Consider the following 20582-nt stretch of genomic DNA (forward strand, 5'->3'; position numbering starts at 1 on the left):
TCAGGAGGTGTAATATGTCCTGTAGCGTAACCATACGAAAAGTTTGCTTCTTTAGAAAAATGTTTAATTCCGAAGGTCGAGTATTGGACGCCATTCTCCCGAGGACTTCTTGGCAAGAAAGAAGCACAGAGTAGAATCATTCCTATCTGATGTTTCGAAACGTTCTCTATTGCTCCTTTCTTTATCATGCTGGATAATTCTTTTAACAGTTGTTTCAATGGAGGCGGTGGTGGGCCTGAAGGTGGGGTGTTTGGAGGTTTTTGGAGCAATTCTAGTGAGTGTCCTCTCAAAATGACATCCAGAACTCAATTGTCGGAAGTTATACTGGACCATTGTTGGAAATGATGTACTATGCGTCCTCAGATCCGAAATTGTGAAGAGGCAGTTGGTATACGTTGGAAGTCATACTTTTCTACTGTCTCTGCCCCTTGCTGGCAACTTTCCTCTGGGAGGCTGCTTATATGCCACAGCTGGAAGTTGTCTATACCTCTGCTGTTGTACGTATTGTTGACGGTACTGGGGAGACTGGAACTGCCTATATTCTTGGTAGCGTGCTCGAAATGAGTAATTTCTCCTTCCTCTAGCTCCATGAAAAATGGCTGTACACGGAACTGAAGGGTGCCTAAGAACCTGCTGTGTCTGTTTCCAATGATTGTAGGGCATCATCTATATGTTTGTCAAACAATGACTCTCCATCAAATGGCATATCCAGGATCCTTGTTTGGACTTCAGGGCAGAAGGAGGAGGATTTAAACCATCCCTGCCTATGCAACACTGCAGATTCCGCTAATTGTCTGAAACCTGTAGTGGAGATGTCTATGACGCCGTCGATCATCTCTGCTAACACTCACTCGCCCTCCTGTAGGATCTTACGTGCTTCCGTCTTAGCATCTTCAGGCAGTAGATCGATGTACGGTGCTATATCCAAACAAATTTGGCGGTCATAGCAGGCTAGAATGGCCAACTAATTTTCTGCTTTAACTGCAGTGGCTGCCATTGTGGAGAACCTCTTTCCGATGCTAGCCAGCCTATGCCCATCTTTGTCCGGAGTAGGTGAAATTGGTGCGGAGGGGTTTTTTGAGCGTCGCTGTACAGCTTGAGACACTACTGAGTCTGGTTTTGGCTGACCTATGGAGGTAAGATTGTGAGCTGTCTGGGGCCTTATATTTTTTCTCCAGTGGCTGGGTTCTTCATGGCTTTTAGACCCTTCAGACAAATATAGTCCACTATAGGTATGGTCCTTAAAGATTTTTTTGCTTGTTCTTTAAAGTCATAAAGAAAACAATCTGTTTACTTAGTTAATAATGGCAGTTCAAATCTTTTAGCTGCACAGTCCATTAAATTGTGGAAGCCCCCAATATCGCCGGGTGGAGAATCCACTGGTGCCGCCTGTGGTGGAAAGTGAGTGGGAACAAGGTAGTCATTCCATTCGTCTTGATCAGATGTTTTGTCTCTTATTTCGCCGTCTCCTCTGTCCTCATCTGAAGAGGGCACACCTTCTACCACGGGTTGTGTCAAGTTAGAAGCGACCTCTTGTGCCGAGGTAATCGGTGTGGAAACTAAGGGAGTGGGCCTTGTCAACAGAACAGGTGGTTGAAAAAGTGGCATCAGTGGTGCTACTTGCATTATAGGCGTAGCAGGAAGTGAAGACGGAAACCTATGGTAGTGGTATTGAAGCATACTCTGAAGATTTGTTACTAGAGATGCTGGCATGGAAGAGCTTGTTTCTAGTGAAATTCTGTACGATACCGGTGCATCTGTTGCGTTTGGTCAGCTGAACCATAATATTCTTGGTACTGTTCATTGTCATCATCAAAGTCTCACTTTTAGTTGCAATGGGCTACTAGCTGCGTCAAAAGGACCGCCATTATCAGAGTCGTCATCATTGTCAAGGAGGTGGATATGCGGGTAAGGCAGGACTTTACTTGGTGACGTATGCATAGGCAGAATTACGGAATCTGATGATCTGTTTTTAAATGGTATCCGGGAAAGCCGTGGAAACGATCATTCATATTGTGGCTTTGTGGAAATGGTAGAATCATGTAGTCTTGCTGAAGATTTCGCTAGTGAGTGCTCTTCCACCGACGGTAAAGCTATTGTCAACAATGGAGTCGCCATTATGCCTGGATCTGGAATGCTTGTTGACTGGCCTGTTGTCGACGAGAAAGCCACCATCGACGGTGTGGTCTTTGACAAAGTCATCGAGGGAAGCTTAGACATCGAGGTCTTCTTCATCAACATTGCCTTCGTCGACAAGCTTGTTGCCGATGAGGTCAAAGCATATTGTTTTTATGCCGTTGACAGTGTGTGTGTGCAGACGAGGAACTGGAGTAGGTTGCTGATGAGGCATCCAACGAGCGGCGTTTGATAGCCTTCACCATTACAATTGTCATTGAGGACAGTGGAACAATGCTATAATCATAGGAAAACTTGGTGACATAAAGATAGGAGTTACCGTTGCCGTTACTGTCAATGAGCACGTCAACGGAGGTTTATTCAACGCCGTTTTAGTCGACACAGAATCTGATTTTTTCACTCTCAATGTCGACGAAGCGGACTGTGAGGCATCTTTAAGAACAGTTCCCTTCAAGAATGAGTAGTGGGCAGAGACTTAGGTAAGTGTTGCTTGGAGGTTGAAGGTTGATCTTTGTACCTTCTCTCCTGGCCACTGTCGGTATGTTTGGATTTTTTACTGACTTTTGCCTTTGGCTCTAATGAATGTTTTTCTTCAATTCTCTGTCTCTTACTTGAAGTTGTGGCCTGTGAGGAATTATTACCGTCCTCCTCAGATAAGGGATATTTCCTGGTCTTAAGTTTCTGGAGCCACAATAAAAGTCTACCTTCTCTGTCCTTTAAAGTTTTTTGAGAGAAAGTTCGGCAGATTTTACAGTCTTTTACCTTATGATCCGGATAAAAAACAATAAATACATTGCCTATGAGGATCCTCCTGGATGAAGTTTTTTCTTCCCACAGGTGTCACAAGGTCTGAAAAGGCCTTTCTTCAAAATATGAGACATATCCAGACCTGTTGTAGTAATAATTCCTAAAGAAAGAAGTTATTATAATTCTGTGTGGAAAAAACAGGTAGTTGAGCAGAGCTCAACGAGACTACCTTCACACGATATGCAGTATAAAATTTGAGGGAAACAGCCTCTGCTGGGAGTGTTCCAGAGGGTGCTGGCGTCTGATTGGTCATAGGTCAAGTTTAGTCATTTTTCAAAAAAGGAAGTAGATAGGCTATTAAACAGAAAGTGCATTGCCATTATAGCCCAGGATGCTAACATGTACTGCTTTATAAGTTTACCGTTAGACTCCCACTTCGACAATGGGGAATATTGAAGCATGTGAATCTATGAAAGATCCAATACTGGAGAAACCTAAAAACAACTAAGGAAAGGGGACACCGATAATAGATTTTAATTAATCAAATGAAAGACTAACTCTCGCTTATCGTCAAAAAACAAAAACACAAGAAATAAATTAAAAAACAATAAACACAAACAGTAACCATTGATATAAAACAAACCAATGAAAGAGATGGACACCAGATATGTGGATTCATCTAACAGGAAGGACAGACTCTACGGATTCAGAATATAAACCCTCAACCAGATGTTGATCTGAGATGACCTAGAATGGTGGTGACAGTGGGTCAGGTGATACCCTGGAAACTTCTTAAAAAGGTGAGCGAGTTTCCGCCTCACACTTCAAGTAACTGCTTTGTTGGTCTTTAATCAAGCAAGTGAATTCAGGAGAAAAAATAACTGAAATGTATTTTTAACAGATTCACAAGTGGGTTGCATTCTTCCCCCCTCTCTTGAGGTTTCAGACTATATTTAAAGGTGGAGTGCATGAAAACTATCTCGTCCCACTGATGAGAGATGTTTGCAAAGGGAAACTAGGATAAAAAACACAGACATTTATGCTATCATCAGGAATGAGAGGCACGGATGTTCTGGTTGTAATGGATTGACAATATAATTGTCTGGTATCCTTGTTATAATACAACTGTCTAATATCTCCATTCCGGATAACCAAAATTAGATCGCTGATTGCAAACTGATATTATGTCAAAAATGCCAATAAAGATATTAAAAAATGTAAAGGTGGAGCTATGAAAAGCTGATAGTTGAAGCCTCTCTGAGAGTTAGACACACTGTCTTACCATCCCCAATGGCCAGTTATATAATAAGGTGGACAGTCTTCATTCACGTACAATACTCTACTAACAATGGCTACAGAGTATTCTCAGCCAGTCAATAGGCAATCATTCAGGCATGTTAATCTATGAAATTTACAATGCTGGATAACTGTAGAAACACCTAGTCAAAGTTCAGAAGATGCACAGAGCTCAGATGGGTAACAAAACAAGCGAGTAAACATTCAATAATGATCACATGTATGATGGAGACTGAGCCATAATCCAGTACCACGTTTTTTAGTGCTTGGGAAAAGCTACAGTGGCATCTTATTCTGATTTGTCTCTAACACGGATCTCATTCCAGTCATGGTTTCAAAATGAACTCAAATTCAACGTCCATCCACTGTTACTGTTAAAGATATCTGCTTCTCTCCTTACTCAATTCAGTTGTAAAGGACGCTATCTCTCCTGCTCTTGTTTCCTAAGTACGAAGGGCAAGGGTCTGCTCTTATTTCCCTTTATGATGCCTTTAATCCTAATCTAGAGCCCTTTCAGCATTTAGGTTGCACCACCTGCTTCAGTTAAGTCCTTTATGGATCATTTTTACTGCAGAAACAGTCAAATAACAAGCCTTTTCATTGCAACAGGTCTCATGTTTGTTCACATTAGAGCTAAACTCCTAAACTGACTTTTCTTGCCACATAAACTAATAATGAAAAGTAAAACAGTTTCACATATGTGAGCTGATGGTCGCCATGAGCGTGAAGGAGACACAGAAAAGGAAACAGAAGTTCAGTCACAGTGAAACTTCTTGGCAAAAGTGCAATTATCCATGTTACTGGCATAAGCGCAATTATCCATGTAACCAGCAAAAGTGCAATTATCCATGTAACAGGGTCGATGTCAAACAAAGCGCTCGACTTCTGCCCAGCAAGATCGCGCTGCGCAGGAAATGAAAAGAAGTCCAGAAACCAACTGAAAACACAGAGGGGGTTATTCTAACTTTGGAGGAGTGTTAATCCGTCCCAAAAGTGACGGATATACCACCAGCCGTATTAAGAGTTCCATAGGATATAATGGACTCGTAATACGGCTGGTGGTAAATCCGTCACTTTTCCGTCACTTTTGGGACGGATTAACACCTCCTCCAAAGTTAGAATAACCCCCAGAGTCTTGTATGTTTTGTTTTTTTTTTTTTAGTAGTTTACCGGTGCGCTCGAGGAGGGCTAAACACCAGAAAAGGCATGAAGTATGCATGCCTTTTACAAATGGAATCAATCGATTTTTAAAAGGCAAGCCCACAAACTAATTAAAGTGATGGGCGTGACATGGTTGTGGTTAGAAGCCCACAGAGAGATTGCAACATGGTCCAGATCTCTTGTGTGTGCTCAACCCTAAAAATGAGGACTTATCTGGGTCCTCGTTGCCAGCAGCCTGGCTCTATGCCGCCCTCTGCCTCCTGCTCCCAGGCTGCTGGTGGAGGGAGGCCTGGATCCAGGAGCTGGTAACGGCAGCATCTCCATGCCACAGATGTCAGGCCGAGTGTGCACTGCAGCCCAGTTATTGGCCACACAGCACAGACTGTGTACGCTTGCGCTGCGTGGCCTATAACTGGACTGCAGTGCGCACACGGTGAGCTCCGCTCTACTGCCAGAGCTAGCTGAGTTTTTGGTCGAAACTCCAAGCGGAGTGCCAAAATATCCATTAGCTCCACCAGCAGAGTGGACCTCACCACCCACCCCTGGAGTAAGGTACAGTGATGGCTCAAATAAACGAGCTTGATTTTCCTCACCCCCAGAATTACCAACATCTGAGATTCTGGTAACTCCAGGCTGGGCCTGCTTTAGGGCTGTGCGAGCGGTGTGGCCGCACCAGGTGCTGTCCCGAATTGGGGGGTGCTGACCTCGGGGGGGCGCTGTTTAGCAATAATTTAGAAACTTGCGATTTAAAAGCACCTGCAGAAAAGTTCCTTGCGAGTCCAGCCTTCGGGAAGCAATTCAAAGGAATGGTTTCTTACCTGTAACTCCAGTTCTCTCGTAGGGGTATTTCCATGATAGTCATAAGCACTGAATAGTTCCGCGCGCCTGCGGGGACCCCGGAGCACTGTTGTGTAGTATATTCTTAAGTGCAATCATCAGCTCCTTGACAAAAAAGGTCTGTGAAAAACACTTAAGAATAACAATGTGCAGCCTATGTGAACAGCTACACAGGCCAAATTGTTAGAAGAAAAAACAGTTGTAGTGTAAATTTCACGTTTAAACCTCTATTTATTCTATAAATACATAAATAAATACATTCTCATATTTTATTTACACCTCTCATGAGAATAAAACAATGTAGGGCAGTGTAGCCCATAGGCTGCCATTATACAGAATGAAAATAGAGCTGTGCCTTTAAGAAAGTAAAGTCTTCCTGTTTCCCATCATGCACAGCAAAAGGCAGTTGCCTCAGTTCTTTTTTGGAGGCTATTAACCTGACATGAAGAAAAAACAAAATATTTGTTGGAGTACCAACCTCCATAATATTCATGTTCTATGTCAACTCCACCGGGGAGGAGGGAGGGTTGCTTATGACTATCATGGAAATACCCCTACGAGAGAACTGGAGTTACAGGTAAGAAACCATTCCTTCTCTCGTAGGGGATTTCCATGTATAGTCATAAGCACTGAATAGAGTAGCAAGCCCATCCCCATAACCGCGGTGGAGTAGATATAAGAATACTGAGAAAAACATGAATCATGCAAACAAATTCTTGAGCAAAGCCTGCCCAACCTGAGCATCTGCCCTAGCGTCTGTATCAAGGCAGTAATGCTTAGTAAAGGTATGGACCGACCTCCAAGTGGCAGCCTTGCATATTTCTGCCAAAGGGACATTTCTCATCAAGGCTACAGTAGCTGCTTTCCCTCTGGTAGAGTGGGCTTTTGGCCTACCACCAAGGGATTTGTTTGCTAACTGATAACATAACATTATACATGAAACAATCCACCTGGATAACGATTGTTTAGATGTGCCCAAACCTGTTCTGATTGGGCCATAGTTAATAAAAAGCTGTTGTGATTTTCGAAAGCTTTTTGTCCTGTCCAGGTAAAATTTCAAGACTCTCTTTACATCCAGAGAGTGCAGAGTTCTCTCAGCAGGGGTAGCTGGATTCTGAAAGAAAGTCGGTAATGAAATTGTTTGGTTCACATGGAAGTCGGAGACTACCTTAGGTAAAAATTTTGGATGAGTTCTCATTACCACTTTCGCAGAATGAAAAAACGTGTAGGGTTCCTGAGCGCAAAGGGCCTGGATTTCGCTGACCCTACGCGCTGAAGTGATTGCCACCAGAAAAGCAGCTTTCCATGTGAGATGCTGCAGCGATGCCTTATGTATCGGCTCGAATGGCGGCAGCATCAGACGTGATAAGACAACGTTCAGTTCCCATGGAGGAGAAGGCTTTCTAATGGGAGGAAAAACCTTCTTTAAACCTTCTAGGAAATCCTTAATAATCGGAATCCGAAAAAAGGAAGTTTGTGAAGGACTCTTTCTGTATGCCGTTATCGCCGCCAAGTGAACTTTTATTGACGACAGTTGTAAGCCCGATTTTGCCAAACTTAACAAGTATGGCAGGATAGATTGTTCCCCACAGGAAACCGGGTCAATGTTGTTGTGTAAACACCAAATGCAGAATCTCTTCCACTTGCTTGCATAGGCTGATCGTGTGGAAGGGCGCTTTGCTTCCTTCAGAATTTCCATACAGTCCTGAGGTAGGTTCAAGTGTCCATATTGCACTAGCTCAGGAGCCATGCTGCCAAACTCAACGATGAGGGGTTGGGATGAGATATCTGCCCTCTGAACTTCGTGAGAAGGTCCGGACGATATGGTAGCCTGATGTGTGGTTTGAGTGACCGGTGAAGAAGGTCTGGGAACCACCACTGGCGTGGCCACTCCGGAGCAATTAGGATCATTTTGGTCTGAACATTGGACAGCTTCTGGAGGACCGCCGGAATCAGGGGAAGCGGTGGAAAGGCGTAAAGAAATGCTCCTGACCAGCTTATCCACAGGGCATTCCCCAGTGTCCCTGGATGGTAATATCTGGAGGCGAAGTTTTGGCATTTTTTGTTTTCTGGGGTTGCGAATAGGTCTGTAGAGGGGGTACCCCAGAGTGCGAAAATGGAATGAACGACGTCGTCGTGTAGTACCCATTCGTGGTTCTCGTCCATTACCCGACTGAGGGCATCCGCTTGAACATTCTGGATGCCGGGCAGGTGAGTTGCCACTAGTGACAGGTTCCTGGCTAGAAGCCAATGCCAGATTGTCTGAGCCTCTCTGGATAAAATTCTGGACCTGGTGCCTCCTTGTTTGTTCACGTAGTACATAGTGGCCACGTTGTCTGTCTGGAGAAGGAGAGTTTCCGTTCTCAGAGAGGGAAGGAAGGCTTTGAGCGCAAGGTGGACTGCGCGAAGTTCCAGCAGGTTGATGTGATAGAGACTCTCTCTCTGTGACCACTCGCCTTGGACTCGAAGATGTTCCATGTGCGCCCCCCATCCGATCAGTGACGCATCTGTTACGATGGTTTGAGATGGGGGCCGTTGTTGGAACGGAATCCCCACCAAGAGATTGCTGGGTAAACACCACCACTTGAGGGATTGTAGGGTGTGAGGAGAAAGAAGGACTTTGTTCTCCCAATCGTCCCTCAGTTGACACCACTGATCCTCCAGATTTTCCTGCAATGGTCTCATATGGAGGCGAGCATTGGGAACCAGATGGATACAAGACACCATCGAGCCCAGTAGAGAAGCTATTATTCTTGCAGTGGCTTGAGGTCTTTCCTGCAGTTGTTTGCACTTCTGGAGAATCGATAACCGTCGTTCCTCCGAAGGAAACACCTTTCCTAGCCTGGTATCTACAATGGCCCCTAAGTAATGCAACCTCTGAACAGGTGTTGCTGTAGATTTCAGGAGATTGACTTGAAGACCAAGTTTTTGCAGCAGTTGTAGAGTCCATTCGAAATGTTGCTGTGTCTCGAGACAACTGGAGGCCTTTATGAGCCAATCGTCTAGATAGGGGTAGACGAATATTCGCTGTTTCCTCAAGTGGGCGGCTACTACCGCCATGCATTTGGAAAAAGTTCCTGGCGCTGATTTTAGGCCGAAAGGTAGAACTGCAAATTGGTAATGGCGTTTTCCGACGGTGAACCTTAGGAATTTTCGATGTTTCTTGGTTACTGGGATATGAAAGTAAGCGTCGCAAAGATCTATCGCACATAGCCAGTCGCCCTGACGTAGATGTGGATAAATTTGGTGTAAGGCTAACATCCTGAATTTTTCTTTGCGAATCCATTTGTTTGCTGTCCTCAGATCTAAGATGGGACGAAACTCTTGTTTGTCTTTTTTCGGTACAAGGAAATATCTCGAATAAATCCCCTTCCCTTGTTGGCTGATGGGAACGGGTTCTATGGCTCTTTTTTGCAATAGGATATTGACCTCTAACTGTAGAGCTTCGAGATGGCGGTTGGCTGTTTTGGGTGGAACAGATGGTGGAGAACTGGTGAATCTGAGAGCGTAACCATGTCTCACAATATTCAATACCCAGGCGTCTGTTGTGATGCGTAGCCACTCGTCCAGATGATTTGAGATACTTCCCCCTACCGGAGTGGATAACGGAGGAGGGGGAAGCAAAGATTCAGGGCTTAGACGTGGGAGCCTGTCGAGTTGCCTGAGTTTGAGGTGTTGAACGACCCCTTGTCGACCTTCGCTGAGTAGAGAAACCCCTTTGATACTGCTGTTGTTGCTGCTGCTGGGGGCGCAAAGACATCCAGTGTGGCGACTGATACCGGTGGGTGAAAAGTCGTCGTTGATATGGCCGGAAAACCTTTCTTTGTTCTTTCGGTCTTTCCATGCCTACCGCTTTCAAGGTATCTAGTTCAGCTTTCATTCTAGCCATCTCGTCATCGGCATGAGAACCGAACAAGGTGGAGCCCGAGAAAGGCAGGTTTTGTATTCTCTGCTGCGCTTCAGGTTTGAGTGATGTAAGTCTCAACCATGCATGCCTTCTGAGCGCTATCCCGTGTGCATAATTGTGTGCGGATAGCACCGAAGAGTCAGCTGCAGCACTTATAATTTGGTTAGACACCATGGCTCCCTCACCCACGACCTCCAGGAAATCTTCCCTTTTATCCTTAGGAAGATGTTCCGCAAACTGCATTAAAGAGTCCCAGAGGGCACGATCGTACCGCCCTAATAACGCAGTAGCGCTGGCTGCCTTCATCGTGACGGCTGCAGTAGAGCATACTTTTCGTCCTGCAGCATCTATCTTTCTGCTCGCTTTATCTGGAGGTGAAGAAGAAGATGGTGAGGTTGAATGCAGTTTCTTTGCCGCTACTATGACCACCGAATCAGGAACTGGGTCCGACCTCAAGAATAGAGGATCTTGTTCTGGTGGACGATATTTTTTAATAAGTCTGGAAGGAGCAGACTTTGTTGCGGCCGGTGCAAGGAAAATATCCATTGCTGGTTCAAGGAGACCTGGAACCAGTGGAAGCAAAGGTCTGGAAGATGTCCTGTGATGCAAGGTCTCGAAGATCACTGACGTCGATGGGGCAGGTACCGCCAGCGGGATGTTCAGCTTGGTTGCCCCTCGTACTAAGACCTCCTGGAACGTATTCACATCATCTATGGGGGACACTCTCGGGGACGGTGAGTCCGATAGGGTTGGAGAGTAGTCCCGTGTAGACGAAGAAGAACGCCTGTGATGTGAATGCTGAGATCTCTGTGAGTCATGACGGTGCCGAGAGGAAGAAGAGCGTCTAGAGGAATGTCCCGAACGTCTTACAGACCGCGTTGGAGTCCTCAAAACAGACTCTGAAGGCGGAGCCGGAAGAGGCGCCGTAGGTGTTACCGGCGTCTGTGGCAATGGTGATTGTCGAGGAGAGAGTTGTGGAGACGCTGGAAGGAGGATGAGTGAAGCTGAGGATTCTGAGGTTGTATAAACCCTCCTAGGTCTTTTTGATTGTCTCGACGTCGACACACTCCTCGACGTCGAAGTACGGTGACGGCGAGTGCCCTTCGCCGTCGATTCTTCTCGCCGTTGAGAATCTCTCGACGACGACCCTCGACGTCGCCGTGATGACGGTGAACGTCTACGACGTCGAGCACCCCTCGACGCTGATCGATCTCGCCGTTTCGACGGCGAACCGGATTCAGATCTCCTCGAAGTGGAACGTCCTCGCCGTGTCGACGGTGACCCAGATCTCGACGGCGAAAGTCCACGCCGTCTCGACGGCGAAATCGTCGTCGACGGCAAGCGATGTCTCTTTCTCGCCGGCGAACCACTCCTCGACGGCGAGCATGTTGGCGCCGTTCCTTGCCTCGACGTCGACGCCTTCGACGTCGTCGGAGACCTGTGCCGTTTTTGAGCTGGTCTGGTCGGAGTTATAGAGGAACCAGTGTGAGCCCTGGTAGAAGACTGACCTTCTCCTCGCTCTGTGGTAGAATGACCACTTTTCCTCCTGTCCTCTTTCGCCTGGAGTCGGATCTTCTCCCTGTCACGAAGGGTCCTTCTGGAGAAGGTTTTGCAGATGTCACACGACTCCGGTTTGTGGCTGGATGGAAGGCAAATTATGCAGACCCGATGTGGATCTGTTTTGGCCTTTTTTCTGCCACAAGAAGGACATTTGTCAAACAGTGAAGGCATTTCTGAAGTAGAAAAACCTCAAAATTCTGTCAGAATCTAACAGAAAAAAGCAGAAAATTATCACTCAATGTTAAAAACGTCGAGTGAAAATGAAATTCAAAAGATTTTAAATTAATTTCTGTCACAAAAGGATTTTGTGAGGTAGAGCTCAATGCTTCAGGGTTCTGTCAGAAAGGAGCCGGAAAAAAGAACTGAGGCAACTGCCTTTTGCTGTGCATGATGGGAAACAGGAAGACTTTACTTTCTTAAAGGCACAGCTCTATTTTCATTCTGTATAATGGCAGCCTATGGGCTACACTGCCCTACATTGTTTTATTCTCATGAGAGGTGTAAATAAAATATGAGAATGTATTTATTTATGTATTTATAGAATAAATAGAGGTTTAAACGTGAAATTTACACTACAACTGTTTTTTCTTCTAACAATTTGGCCTGTGTAGCTGTTCACATAGGCTGCACATTGTTATTCTTAAGTGTTTTTCACAGACCTTTTTTGTCAAGGAGCTGATGATTGCACTTAAGAATATACTACACAACAGTGCTCCGGGGTCCCCGCAGGCGCGCGGAACTATTCAGTGCTTAGGACTATACATGGAAATCCCCTACGAGAGAATGTCAAGATACCTCTTGTGATTAATGTTCCTGCTAGGGAGAGAGATGGGAGTTTTGTCTAGCTGCACCTTTGAATCTCCATAAAGTGGTGTAGAGGGTTAAAATGCCTGCTGGAAAGAACGGAACTATATTTTATGTGGATAGCTGATTACATTAGGTTAATTAAAAGAGGAATTATTGGAGGAATCTGTAATTCCAGGTCTAATTCCCCCTACTTTAGCTGCTGAACTCTCTGGTTGACAAATAAGGGATCTGTGGTAGTATCTGCAGATCCCATAATTCTGACATGGTCGGTAACAGCAGCATCGGATTTAAAAGCCACTCACAATGAGGGCCGTGGTGAGGCACTGAGTGCTACCGACCTGGGTCTGATTCTAAGCTGAATACTTCCAGGCGCATGCAAAATCCATGTACAGCAATTATGTGCTCCTTGTTAAGGACAGCATGTGTCAGCAGCATGCTAACTCTTGCCAGACCCCTGTTGCAATGAATCAGCTTTCGCCCTTTTTTGCAGGGGGTTGCTCCTGGCTCAGCCAGGCTGCAGGATTAGTTCTCCTCAGCGGAGCCCAGATGAGAATCGATATTACTGAGATGAAACACAGAAGGTTTGGGTCAGCGCCCCACTCGCTGACGCTAATTGTGGATACCACCAGCTGTTGTACGCTGCTGCTGTGTCACTTCATCACCATGGGAGGGCTACATCAGCTGCCCAAGGGAAGAGACAGCCAGGGGATAATGGGATCTTACGCTGACAGTGTCACCTCTCGTGAGATAGTGTCCATGCTGCCACAGGGGAATGAAGCCTCATGCTGTCTGTGGATAGGACTGCAGCATTCAGCCAGCACAACCCCAGAGCCAAGATTACTTCCACCAGACCCTTCTATGTCACGGGGACACCATGCTCTCAGTTGTGGGATTCCATCTATAAAGCCATCAGTGGAGGTGGGTGGGCACAGTGCCATACTGAAATTTAAAAAATAGGCCCATGCACGAAAGCAAAAGTGTACCTCATTAACAGGTCACACGTCCCAAGGAAAGAAGTGGGGGATAAATATTGTATCCACTTCACAAATGACATCACAGGAAGGGCAGTTATAGGTAATGGTATCTTGGTTTTATAATAATCCCAAATTAAACGGTCCAGGGCCTTTTTCACAAAAACAGCAAATGAGCACAATCACAAAAAATATAAAGCGAACATTTTATAGTTTTAGCTTTTTATAAATCACGTTTATTCCATATATCAAAGGTGTAACAGCTTGGAAATGACTGAAAGTGACAGAATGTTTTAAACAGACATGTAGAGCTTATGAATTGCATTTTAAAACTGCTTTTAGTGAGAAAACAAAATGTGCTGCGTGCCTTTTTCATAGACTAAACTTGCTGTTAAGGCACATTTGTGTCCTTCTGCTTTTCGTCACCTATCTAGAAAGCACAACAGGATTCACACTTACAGTTTGTTAAACAACAAGGTTTGATTAGGTCAAGCTGTCCTCATTTTAGAGATTAAAACACAAACCCTGCCCTACTGGGACATTTTCACAAATAAAGAGGATGCTGCAAGAGAGAAGAAGGTTTGCAGCCATCCCGAGGTCAGGTTACACTCAAAGGGTTTACAAATGTAAGCAGCTGCAGTGTTGGGGCCCAGGGTCACACCTCTCAGGTTCGAGCAAAGGGGAAGTGGAGCCTCTTTTCTAGATATAGTACGGGGCACCCACGTCTTCTGCCATGCCCATTAGCAAATCAGACAGATAAAATGTCCGTAATTTACATTTTGGGGAAGTTTTGAATTTCTAAACACTCCTCTATTGATGTTTTGCAAGGTATAGGAAACTGCAAGCATTTGTAGCAGCCCAGTGGACCATAAAGCAGGCCCACAAACAGCCAGACAACTGGCCAACACAGTGACCTGTCAGACCAGCCCATCAGGCACTGCTAGAGTGACCTATAGACCAGCCTGACCGTGAGTGGGCAAGCCAAGCATGGTTAACTGGGTGGCTCCTGCCTGTCCTTTGCCGCATGAGATTGGCGACTGAGGCCAGCTTTCCAGGCTGTGCTCCTTCCGCTTCCCAGTGCAGTTTTGAAACGAGCATTTGCAATGCAATGGGTCTCACTTTTGCTCGAGTTAGAGCTATTAGCGTTGTAAACTCCTAACCAGACTTTTCACATAAATTATTAAAAATTAAAAGTAAAACAATTTCATATAAGCAAGCTGATTCACAGCGCCACGGACGCAATGAGCGTGAAGAGACACACAAAAGGAAAAGGAAGTTCGCTCGCAGTCAAACCTATCGGCAAAAGGGCAATTAGCCTTGTAACAGGGGTGATGGCCAAGGCGGTAACAAAACCTCCTCAAGGAGGGACAAACATAAGCCGTTTACTAATGTCAAAGGATTTTTGAAGGGCAAGCCCACAAACGAGTGACAGTGATGGGCGTGATGCGGGTGTTAAAAGCGCAGATACATACCAACAGGTCGGAAAAGCAGCGATTGCGCGCTGCTATGCTCGACCTAAAAAGGGAACTGACCGATGCGCCTGTGGGGGGTGCTTTATAGCTCTTTTTTATTGCAAAACGGAGAAACCATTTCAGGAGCCGAGAAGGAGCCAGCAACCCCCCTTCCCTCCTCCACACAGAGAGTTATCAAACAGTTTTCATATGCAGTCTGACGCCTGTGATTATTCAAAACTTGAGGAATGTGCAGGTACACGTAACCATCAGAACTCTGTAAATAACATGTTAGCATTAAACCCATTTAATGTTACTCAATGTATTGACCTTAGGAAGAATGACAGGCTGATAAGCGCATGTTTCGATGTGGATTCCACTGAACCATCCAGTGGACATTGGGCTTGGCTAAAATTTAAAACTGAATTCTGTGGGTACAGTATAAAGAAAAGGCTGGAAGGAAGTTCTACCCCCAAAAGTAACATCCTCTCTATTAGACAATTAACAAGCCTTTCATTAAGCAAACTGATAGCGCTCTCCACCCAGAGGAAACCCCCACATTAAGGACCTGAGTTTTGATCTGACAAGATAAACCCCTCTGGTTGAAGTATTCACAATAAAACACTCAAAGTGCAGGCAAGGTGGATCTTTAAGAAAACGCCAGCTGCTTAGCGACGCCTGGTGTGCTGCGTTTTATGCCTTTAGATAGCTAAGTAAGGAAAATTATTGGTACAGCACAAAACTAACAAGAGACCAGAGAAATTAACGGCACAAGGGACGGAGCGGTTGAGCGCTCAACACTAAAAATAGTTCAGAAAAAGAAGCAAGAAAGTCCAAGGCTTCTACAGACTGGAAATAATTTAAAGTTTTACTTCCTTTAAAGTTTACCTTCCATTTTTGGAGCCTTTGGGCTAGTTTTTAAACCAATAGACGTTCTATGATATTCAGTTCAGTGCAATCCTGAAGCGTTCTTGCATTTTGTTTGCTCATGTTGAGACTCCAACAAATACAATTTGCTACTATACCTTCAGTTTTGCGAACAGAGCTGAAAGAATTAAATCAAGAGGATGCTGAAGAGCACCTCACTGAACTAATTCTTCATGTTTTCCATTGTCCACAAAATTAATAAGCAAAATATAAACTGGCAATTTTAGTACACAAAAAGTTAGATCTAAATACACCCAGTACCTCAAATTCTCAACTTCAGCCACCTTCGTAACTTTGATTACCCACTGTACCCTCCAGTTTTAAGCATGTTCTAACATTTAACATACATTTGGTACCTCCAGCATTTACATTATAGCATCTTCATAATTTAGGATACCAGCAGTACCTCAACACTTCATCGCAAGCCACATTCAGAATTTAGGCAATCTCAAGTTTTACCCTTGTACCGCTGCCTTCATAATTGAGAACATACCAAGTCTCTTAACTAACGACAGATCCATTCGTCTACCATCTTTATTATCTAGGATACACCCAACCCTAAATCCATAATAACTTTAAAAGTTAACATTTCACTTGCCATACACATGTGACACCTTCATAATTTACCTTATTACCTGTCCTAAGGTGAAGCCATTTAAAATACCATCTGCTTAACAGCATTTAGAGTAACTCCAATAGCTTTGTACTCAGTCTTCCTTCTATAGTTCAGCACACCAAAGTACCCTTAATTTGTCACACTGCACTTACTCTCCAGGGCCCCCACAGTAGCAGTAACACTTCTGTTGATTGCTCTGATGCAGCGGGTCCCAGTCTAGTGCCTTGAGCTGGTAAGGCAGTACAAGCTTCATGTGCTGCATGGCCCTGGCATAAGGTCCTTTCTTCAGTGCTCCACCTCTCTGTGGAAAAACACAAATACAGAGTTTAACCTGAATTCAGAGTGACAGCCAAAGATGAAAATGACAAAGAATTGATAACTCTGTAATGACCGAAAACTACATTTCAGTGTGGGTAAAATTAGGAGTAGAGCCAGAGTAGACCGAACCACATGAAAATAGAGATAACTGAAGAAGAAATGGTGGATATGAGGAATGGAGAGGGAGAGGAGAGAAAGCCACAAAAGAGAGAAAAGCAGAGAAAGAATTGGTAGAGAGGGAACCAAAAAAAAAGGGAGGCAGAGATACGGACGCAGGTTGAATGGGAGGGATGGAGAGATAGAAAGACAGAAGAAGGCAGAGAAAGTGAAGGTAGAGTGTGTATGTGACAGAGGGAGAACAAATAAGAGAGGTTGAGCAAAAACAAGACAGAGAAGAAATAAGGAATGGTTTCTTACCTGTAACTCCAGTTATCTCGTAGGGGTATTTCCATGATAGTCATAAGCACTGAATAGTTCTGCGCGCCTGCAGGGACCCCGGAGCACTGATGTGAAGTATATTCTTAAGTGCAGATACCAGCCCTTTGAAAAAGTTCTGTCAAAAACCACTTAAGAATAACACTGTGCAGCCCATGTGAACAGCTACACAGGCCAAATTGTAGAAAAGAAAACAGCTGTAGTGTAAATTCACGTTCAAACACCCATTTATTCTAGAAATGTAATAAAAAATACATTCTCATACTTTATTTACACCTCTTATGAGAATAAAACAATGCAGGGCAGTGTAGCCCATAGGCTGCCATTATACAGAATGTAAATAGAGCTGTGCCTTTAAGAAAGTAAAGTCTTCCTGAATCCCATCATGCACAGCAAAAGGCAGTTGTCTCAGTTCTTTTTGAAGGCTTGTAACCTGACATGAAGGAACAAAACATTCGTTGGAGTACCAACATCGATACTACTATGGCAACTTTTGCTATGTTAACTCCACCGGGGAGGAGGGAGGGTTGCTTATGACTATCATGGAAATACCCCTACGAGAGAACTGGAGTTACAGGTAAGAAACCATTCCTTCTCTCGTAGGGGATTTCCATGTATAGTCATAAGCACTGAATAGACTAGCAAGCCCATCCCCATAACCGCGGCGGAGTAGACAGAATAATACTGAAAAAAACATGAATCATGCAAATAAATTCTTAAGCGAGGCCTGTCCAACCTGCGCATCTGCCCTAGTGTCTGTATCAAGGCAGTAATGCTGTGTAAAGGTATGGACCGATTTCCAAGTGGCTGCCTTGCATATCTCTGCCAAAGGGATATTTCTCATTAAGGCCGCAGTAGCTGCCTTCCCTCTAGTAGAATGGGCTTTTGGCCTGCCACCAAGAGATTTGTTTGCTAACTGATAACACAACAGTATAAATGAATCAATCCATCTGGATAATGATTGCTTAGACGTGCCCAACCCTGTTCTAACTGGGCCATAGTTAACAAAGAGCTGCTGTGATTTACGCGAGCATTTTGTCCTGTCCAAGTAAAATTTCAAAACCCTCTTTACATCCAGAGAATGCAGAGTTCTCTCGGCAGGGGTAGTTGGATTTTGAAAGAAAGTTGGTAATGAAATGGTTTGGTTCACATGAAAGTTGGAAACGACTTTTGGTAAAAAAATGTGATGCGTCCTCATCACTACTAGAACTAGGGTTCTTGAGCGCAAAGGGCCTGGATTTCGCTGACCCTACGCGCTGATGTGATTGCAACCAGAAAAGCAGTTTTCCACGTGAGCTGTTGAAGTGATGCTTTATGTATTGGCTCGAACGGAGGTAGCATCAGACGTGATAGGACAACATTCAGTTCCCATGGAGGAGATGGTCTCCTAATGGGAGGGAAGACCTTTTTTAAGCCCTCCAGGAAGTCCTTGATAATTGGGATCCTAAAAAAGGAGGGTTGAGAGGGGCTCTTTCTATATGCCGTTAGAGCCGCCAAGTGCACTTTTATTGATGTCAATTGTAAACCCGATTTTGCCAAACTTAGCAAGTATTGCAGGATAGTTTCCTCTCCACAGGATACCGGGTCAACGTTGTTGTCCAAACACCACACACAGAATCTTTTCCACTTGCATGCATAAGCCGATCGTGTGGAAGGGCGCTTTGCTTCTTTTACGATTTCCATACAGTCCTGAGGTAGGTTCAAGTGTCCATATTGCACTAACTCAGGAGCCATGCTGCAAAACTCAACGATGAGAGGTTGGGATGAGATATCTGCCCTCAGAACTTCGTGAGAAGGTCCGGACGATGAGGCAGCCTGATGTGTGGCTTGAGTGACCGGTGAAGAAGGTCTGGAAACCACCATTGGCGTGGCCATTCTGGAGCAATTAGAATAATTTTGGATTGAGCATTGGATAGCTTCTGGAGGACTGCCGGTATCAGGGGAAGCGGTGGAAAGGCGTAAAGAAATGCTCCTGACCAGCTTATCCACAGGGCATTCCCCAGCGTCCCTGGATGGTAATATCTGGAGGCGAAGTTTTGGCATTTTTTATTTTCTGGGGTTGCGAATAGGTCTATAGAGGGGGTACCCCATAGTGCGAAAATGGAACGAACGACGTCGTCGTGTAATATTCATTCGTGGTTCTCGTCCATTACGCGACTGAGAGCATCCGCTTGAACATTCTGCCCACCCGGCAGGTGAGTTGCCACTAACAACAGGTTCCTGGCTAGAAGCCAATGCCAGATTGTCTGAGTTTCTCTGGATAATATTCTGGACCTGGTGCCTCCTTGTTTGTTTACGTAATACATGGTGGCCACGTTGTCCATCTGGAGGAGGAGAGTTTCCGTTTTCAGAGAAGGTAGGAAGGCCTTGAGCGCAAGATGGACTGCGCAAAGCTCCAGCAGGTTGATATGATAGAGACTCTCTTTCTGTGACCACTTGCCTTGGACTCGAAGATGATCCATGTGCGCTCCCCATCCGAGCAGCGATGCGTCTGTTACGATGATTTGAGCTGGAGGCTGTTGATGGAAAGGAATCCCCACCAAGAGATTGTTGGGTGAACACCACCACTTGAGGGACTGTAGGGCATGGGGGGAAAGAAGGACTCTGCTCTCCCAATCGTCCATCAGTTGGCACCATTGATCCTCCAGGCACTCCTGTAAGGGTCTCATATGGAGGCGAGCATTGGGAACGAGGTGGATACAAGACGCCATCGAGCCCAGTAGAGAGGATAGTACTCTTGCAGTGGTCTGTGGTGTTCTCTCTAGTTGTTTGCACTTTTGGAGAATCGATAATCGTCGTTCCTCCGAAGGAAACACCTTTCCTTGATTGGTATTTATAATGGCCCCTAAGTAATGCAACCTCTGAACAGGCGTTGCTGTGGACTTGAGAAGATTGACTTGAAGACCGAGATTCTGGAGCAGCTGTTGAGCCCAGTTGAAATGCTGGTGAGCCTCTAGATAGTTGGAGGCCTTTATGAGCCAATCGTCTAGATAGGGGTAGACAAATATTCGATGCTTCCTCAAATGGGCGGCTACCACCGCCATGCATTTGGAAAAGGTTCTCGGGGCTGATTTGAGGCCATAGGGTAGAACCGCAAATTGGTAATGACTTTTGCCGATGGTGAACCTTAGGAATTTTCGATGTTTCTCGCTCACCGGAATGTGAAAATAAGCGTCGCGAAGGTCTATCGCGCAGAGCCAGTCGCCCTGACGAAGTTGCGGGTAAATCTGGTGCAAGGATAGCATCCTGAATTTCTCTTTCCGAATCCACTTGTTTGCTGTCCTTAGGTCTAGAATGGGACAAAACTCTTGTTTGTCCTTCTTTGGCACTAGAAAATACCTCGAATAAATCCCTTTCCCGTGTTGGTTGATCGGGACGGGCTCTATTGCTCTTTTTTGTAATAGGATAGCTAC

General features: G+C 45.1%; 1 protein-coding gene across 3 annotated transcripts in view; it reads right to left on the bottom strand.

Annotated features, from left to right (window-relative positions):
- Positions 1-20582, bottom strand: part of PHF1 (PHD finger protein 1) — a 607606-nt gene that overhangs the window by 458020 nt on the left and 129004 nt on the right. For all 3 annotated transcript variants that reach the window (XM_069241858.1, XM_069241855.1, XM_069241857.1), the window contains exon 6: positions 16569-16717. In XM_069241858.1, coding sequence (XP_069097959.1) covers positions 16569-16717 — 149 coding nt within the window. The remainder of the gene's footprint in view (positions 1-16568; positions 16718-20582) is intronic.

Source organism: Pleurodeles waltl, chromosome 6, assembly GCF_031143425.1.
Source record: "Pleurodeles waltl isolate 20211129_DDA chromosome 6, aPleWal1.hap1.20221129, whole genome shotgun sequence".
Lineage (NCBI taxonomy): Eukaryota > Metazoa > Chordata > Amphibia > Caudata > Salamandridae > Pleurodeles > Pleurodeles waltl.